General features: G+C 39.5%; 1 protein-coding gene across 3 annotated transcripts in view; it reads left to right on the forward strand.

Annotated features, from left to right (window-relative positions):
- PPA2 (inorganic pyrophosphatase 2) overlaps positions 1–4660 on the forward strand; it is a 98026-nt gene extending 93366 nt beyond the window's left edge. For all 3 annotated transcript variants that reach the window (XM_045996664.1, XM_045996675.1, XM_045996655.1), the window contains 2 exons: positions 3357–3393; positions 4456–4660. In XM_045996664.1, the coding sequence (XP_045852620.1) occupies positions 3357–3393; positions 4456–4484 (66 nt within the window). In that variant the 3' untranslated portion in view covers positions 4485–4660. The remainder of the gene's footprint in view (positions 1–3356; positions 3394–4455) is intronic.
- The last annotated feature ends 1340 nt before the right edge of the window (positions 4661–6000 follow it).

The following is a 6000-nucleotide window of genomic DNA, read 5'->3' on the forward strand; positions in this document are numbered from 1 at the left end:
ATATTGATGAAGCCAGTTAATAACCCTACAGTGGCCTCTGAGTGTTCAGGTAAGAAAGAGTCCCATGTCTTTCATTTTAAATCAAAAGCTAAAAACAACTAAGAGCCTTCATGGAGAAGGCACATGTTGAAAGCTGGGACGGGACCAAATTCTAGACTTCTTCATAAAATTAGCCGGACTGTCAATGCAAAGAAAAGTTCTTGACTACTGCAGTGAACACCCAAGTGATAAGAAAGCAAAACAGCCTTATTGCTGCTATGGAGAAAGTTTGAGTGGTCTGGACAGATCAAACCAGCCACAACATTCCCTTAAGCCAAAGCCTAATCCAGAGCAAGGCCCTGACTTTTCTTAGTTCTGTGAAGGCGGAGAGAGGTGAGGAAGCTGCAAAGAGAAGCTGGAAGCGAGCAGAGGCTGGTTCATGTGGTTTTAGGAAAGAAGCCATCTCCGTAACACAGAAATTCAAGGTGAAGCAGCAGGTGCTAATGGAGAAGGAGCCGCAGCAAGTCAGCAGCAAGTCTAGCTAAGATAATTAATGAGAGGCAACACCAAACAATGGGTTTTCAGTGTAGATGAAACAGCCTTCTACTGGAAGAAGATGCTATCTACAACTTTCAAAGCAAGAGAGAAGTCAGTGCTTGGCTTCCAAAGCTTCAAAGGACAAGCCAGCTTGTCAAGGGCTCATATAACTGGTGACTTCATTGCCATGCAGCAAATCCTTGGGCTCTTAAGAATTCTGCTAACTTTACGCTGTCTGTGCTCTGTAAATGCAACAACAAAGCCTGTATGACAGCACGTCTGTTTACAGCATGGTTTACGGAATATTTTAAGCCTACTGTTGAGACCTACTGCTTAGAAAAAAAGACTCACTGAAAGCTCAGGTGATGGTTAGCATTTTTTAGCAATAATTTTTATATTAAGTTATGTACATTGTTATTTTAGATATAATGCTTTGGACACTTAACAGACTAGAGTGTATACGTAACCTTTACTAGGAAATCGAAAATTCATTTGACTCACTTTATTACAATATTTGCATTATGGCAGTGGCAGAACCAAACTCACAGTCTCTCTGATGTATGCCTATATACTACATGTTTCTTTCCTCTGAAATGTTTGGCAGCTCCAGCAAGAAGCAGCTGCTCATTTTAAACAGGAACTCTAAACAGCTAACTTTCCAACAAACTTTGTTATAGATGTTTTGCACAATTGAAAGAGCATACCAATTTCAAAGAATAAATAAGTTACTCTGTCTTGTTCTCTGTGTGGTTAAACAGCCATCAGATCCCAGAGGCCTACTCTCAATGAGTATAATTTTTATACTGTGATGTTACTTTCACACCCAGGTTTGCATAAGTTCCATCGTCCTCCAAACCAACCATCGTTAAGCATTTTCTCTGTGCTAGGAAGCTGAATAGAATTTTTTCTTGTTGTTTTGAAGTACTTGGAAATCTCAAAGAGGTTTTACATAGAATTCATACAGAGGTTTTCTTTATTTGCATTGTTACATCCTTTATCTGTGACAGAACATAAAGTATATTTGATTAGCCTTTTTCTTAAAGAGTAGAAAGAAAAATAACTTTAAACTGTTTATGATTCAGAGGAATATATTAGGGTTCTCCAAAGAAACAGTAGGATGTATAGATATATGTAAACAGTGATCATGGAGGCTTAGTGAGTCCAGAATCGGCTAAGTAGGTCAGGAGCTGGAGACAGAGGGAAGCCAGGGATGCAGATGAAGTTCAAAGGCAGTTTGCTGGAAAATCTCTTGCTTGGAGAGGCGGGTCTTTTTGTTTGTGCCTTCACCTGGTTGGTTGAGGCCCACCCACATTATGGAGAGCAGTCTGGTTTTCTGAGAGTAAAGCCTATTTAAATGTTAAGCTCAACTACAAACACCCTCCAAGTTGACACATTAACTATCACAGGGACCATTTTAATGTTGTTGAAATTTAAGTTTTTCTTCCTGCTTACTTGTTCTTATTCAGTACTGCCCTTGGACCTAAGCAAGGAAGGCCCTACTTTGCTTTGGCCTTCATCAGTTATATCCATCCTCACAAGGCAAGACCAAAGGACCAAAGCTGTGTCTTCATCAGGAGCCAAGCCCCCCATTCCATACCACCCTCTAGCTACTCAGAATCCTGGGATTCTTTGTCCAGATAGCTGCAGGTGTGTTTCCAGGGTCCTCATGGGCATCTCCCCCAAGTCCATGCTCATTCCTTTGTGAACGGTGTGCTCACTATTCTTCAGGGGACACGGGGAGGCTCTTCAGTGGAGGGAGTACATAGATATATGGGCTGGAACTGGAGCCTGTGGATGGGAGAGAAGTGGCGCAGGATGAGGGCCATGTGCCTTCTTTCCTTACTTGGCTGTATTCAGGCAGTCTCTGGGGTGTCTAGGATGCAAAACGAGGACTTCCAAGTCATTACAAAAGTACATTTCTCAAGATAGGAAGGTGGAGCTTACTCTAAACTCCACTTATCACTTTCTTAGCTTGGTTTATAACTCTTACGTATTCACGTGTATGGTATGTGGTCTTCCATTTTGTACCTTTGCCCCAGACCTCAAAGGTTGGAAGCAGATCTTTCCTATTGTGGGCGAGCAAAATCAGAGAATTAGAAGTTGATTAATCAGTTTGAATCTCATATGTATCATAAAATCAGGGTAGTGGTTTCCTGAGGGGAGAAAACATTATGATTGGGGAAGGGCCTGGCCTGTTTCATTTCTCAACTTGGGTGGTGATTGGACTTTGTGCATTCCTCTCCATGGATGAGGGATCTCTAAATAAAAAGTTAAAAAAAAAACCAAAAAACTAAAAAATGTATTGTTCTTAATTAGGAAAAAAATTCTGATATCTCAGAAAAGCCCTTCTTTCAAACTTGTCTGTCACAGATTTAACTACATTTCTTCTAAAAATCTTGTCCCAGTCATGGAAATAAACAGAAAAATTAATTTAAATGCTCTAGACAGCAGCTAAATAAAGAGAGAGAGAGTGTGTGTGTGGGGGGGGGCGGGGGGGGGGGTGTGTGTGTGTGTGTAGGGTGTGTGTTGGATTTTTGTCCTCTAGTCCTCAGCCAGGGAGGCAACCAAAAGAAAACCTCCCTCTCCTCTTTGCATTCTCAGTATCCTGTGGGTTAATGAAAAAAATATTTTTAAGCATGCTTTTTTTATTTGACTTGAAGTCTGTGGTTTGTTTATCCGAAAGAAGCAATGATAATTAAAGGCAAAGAGGAGTACTTACTTTTCTCAGGTTCTGGTTTGTTCTATAGCTTCATGAAAAAAAACAAAACAAAACAATTGTGGATGTGGTTTCCACATCCAGATACTCATAACAGGGACTCTTCTCTGCTTTTATCTTTCAGGTGTCATCATCACCAAATAAGGGAAGTAAAGAAGAAGGTATGGTTTTTGGCTCTTGAAGAGCTAGGTGTATAAATTTGTTTATAGTGGGGGAAACCAGAAAAAGTATAATAGGTTATTTTAGATATTATATAAACCAAGTAAAATACTTATTAAAATTTCCAGATGAAATCAATTTTTTTCTAATTTCAGAAAATGAGAAGGAGCACATATATTACCTTTAGGCTTGAAAATTGATTGTGTTAGTGACTTTTGGTGAAGTACTGAGAGGTTTCAGGTAGTTCTGATAAATTTAATGGACTCCAGATATCTGAATTTGGGAGATTTTTCTTTATTATCTTACCATTTTAAAGAATCACTCATTTTAGGATTTAAATATCCTAAAATCAAAATTTATAATAAGTTTGAAAATACTGTATTTTTTGTTACCATTATTTGAAGCTGTTGTGAAAAACAAGTAAAAATGTTGTATAGTAAAAATTTCAGAATATAAGCATAGAAACAAAGCATTCATCTTTGAAACTTTGCAAGATTTTGGCCCTTTGTTTTAATATAAAACATTAAAAGAGCATTCAACTTGCAAAATTGGAGGAAAAATGAGAACTATTTACGGTGTCACATTCTGCGATGTGTAGAAAAGAGCAGATCTGTAGACATTCCATGGGAAAGCAAGTTATATTCCTTATATGGGAAACTAACAGACTGTTTCTTTGCAATACTATCCCATTTTGGATATTTGACAAGCAGTCAGATTTTACAGTACAAGGTTTTCCTTTCAATCTGTAGCTAGGACACTAACCTCTGTGTTATTAGTAGAGACTAAAATGATCCAGAAAGATGTAGGGAATAAAATGGGAAGGCTCTGGAGTTTTTAAGCACAGTTTGATATAAGGCTTGAGCCAAATGAGAGAACTTAGGATGAGAGTTTAAAGGGGAGTAACTTGAAATAGGGAACTCTGTCGTACCAAGCTTATGATTGTTTTTCTCTGCCTAAATACTTCCTCAAGGTCTGAATTAAATTTGTCTTCCTTCCTCCCTCTTTCCCTCCCTCCCTCACTCTTTACCCTTTCCCCAACACCCTCTTCCCCATTTCAAACACAGAGCAAGTGTGGCACTTCCTTGGCAAGTGATTTGAACATTTGAAGTTCTGCCATCAAGACTCCAATCTCCAAGGACTACACAACTCCCTCTCCCCAAGTTCTAGCAACAGGCAGATCTATGAGAATTTACTGACTTCCTGTTGAAACTTTTTCCCCCAGCCTTATTCGAGATATACAATATGTAAATAAAGACCAATATTTTTAAATTGTTTGGATATTTATTGATACAAAAAGATTTAAATTTCATAGCAGAAATTTAGAAGCATTGAGTTTTGACCAGTTCTAATTTCTGTGGCTGAAGGAACCCATCAGTTTTATTAGCTTTTATTTCTATAGGTTAATATAGGAATTACAAATTTTATAAGTTAATTAGATTGTTGTAGATAACTACTCTCATTTTCATACCATATTGTGAAATATGGTATTTCATAATACCATATTTCCAGGTTGCTGGTGGAACCTTTCTTTAATCAAACTCTGCCCTCTTATTAGGCCTGTGTGAATGTGTTTACATTTGTTAAGGCTCTTTCCTAGAAATTATTATTTTAAAGGGCCTAAACTCTCTGATTCTCACTCAGTCCCCTTCGTCTCAATTCTCATCTCTCTGGCGATGATGCTGAAGTCTTCATAAGAAGCCCAGGTCTCTCACCTGAGGTCTGTCTCTTGGATGTCTCTTGGACATCTGCAGCCCCCCTGGTCTGGAACTGAACTCTCTTTTCTTTCTTCATTCTTCAGCAATGGAATTCACATTCTCCTAGACCCCCACTCAAACCCTTGAAATCATATTGAGCCTCCCCTTCCTGTCTTTATTCATGAAGATCACCTGAGGGTTTCTCTGTCTTCTCCATTCCTTTCCATCCCACCATGCTGGTTCCCCCCTGATTTCACTTGGATGCTTGGACCAGCCTCGCAGCCCCTCCCCATGCCTCCCAGATCCAGCCCTCCACCTCAGCCCCATTGCTCTTGCTCCATTTCATATCCTCTTGTCTCCTGAGCGAGTTACTCTGTTTCTACTTTTCTCCCTTTCATGTCATCCTCCACTTTGCCCGTCATTTTCCTAAAGCAAAGGTCTTGCCTTGTAATATTTTTCTTCAAAATACCTTCAGTGGCTTTCCATGTTCTGGAGAGTAAGAATCAGACTCTCTGATTTCCTCAGGAGTCCCACCCTCCAGCCATGCCACGCTGCTCACTCCTCTCCAAGCACATCTTGTCTGCTCACACTCCCCCTACTGTGCTTCTTAGGCCAGTTCTGTTCACATCTTTTCTTCTTTGTTATCATTATAGAATGTTCTATTTGCATAATCTGTTTTGAAGTTGTGGTAGCTGTTATAATAGCCACCATTTCTTGAGCTCCTCTATTGTGTAGTAGGTTTTAGATGTCACGCATGCATACGCCCTATAAGGTAGAGATTGTCCACTTCATTTTGAGGCTCTGAGAAGTTCTGTAACTTGCCTAAGGTCACATAGTAACTTTCAGAACCAGAATTAGACCTCTTGACAGTATGGCTCTAAATCCTGTGTTTTTCCACCCTGCTACGCATTCTTC

Source organism: Meles meles, chromosome 2, assembly GCF_922984935.1.
Source record: "Meles meles chromosome 2, mMelMel3.1 paternal haplotype, whole genome shotgun sequence".
Lineage (NCBI taxonomy): Eukaryota > Metazoa > Chordata > Mammalia > Carnivora > Mustelidae > Meles > Meles meles.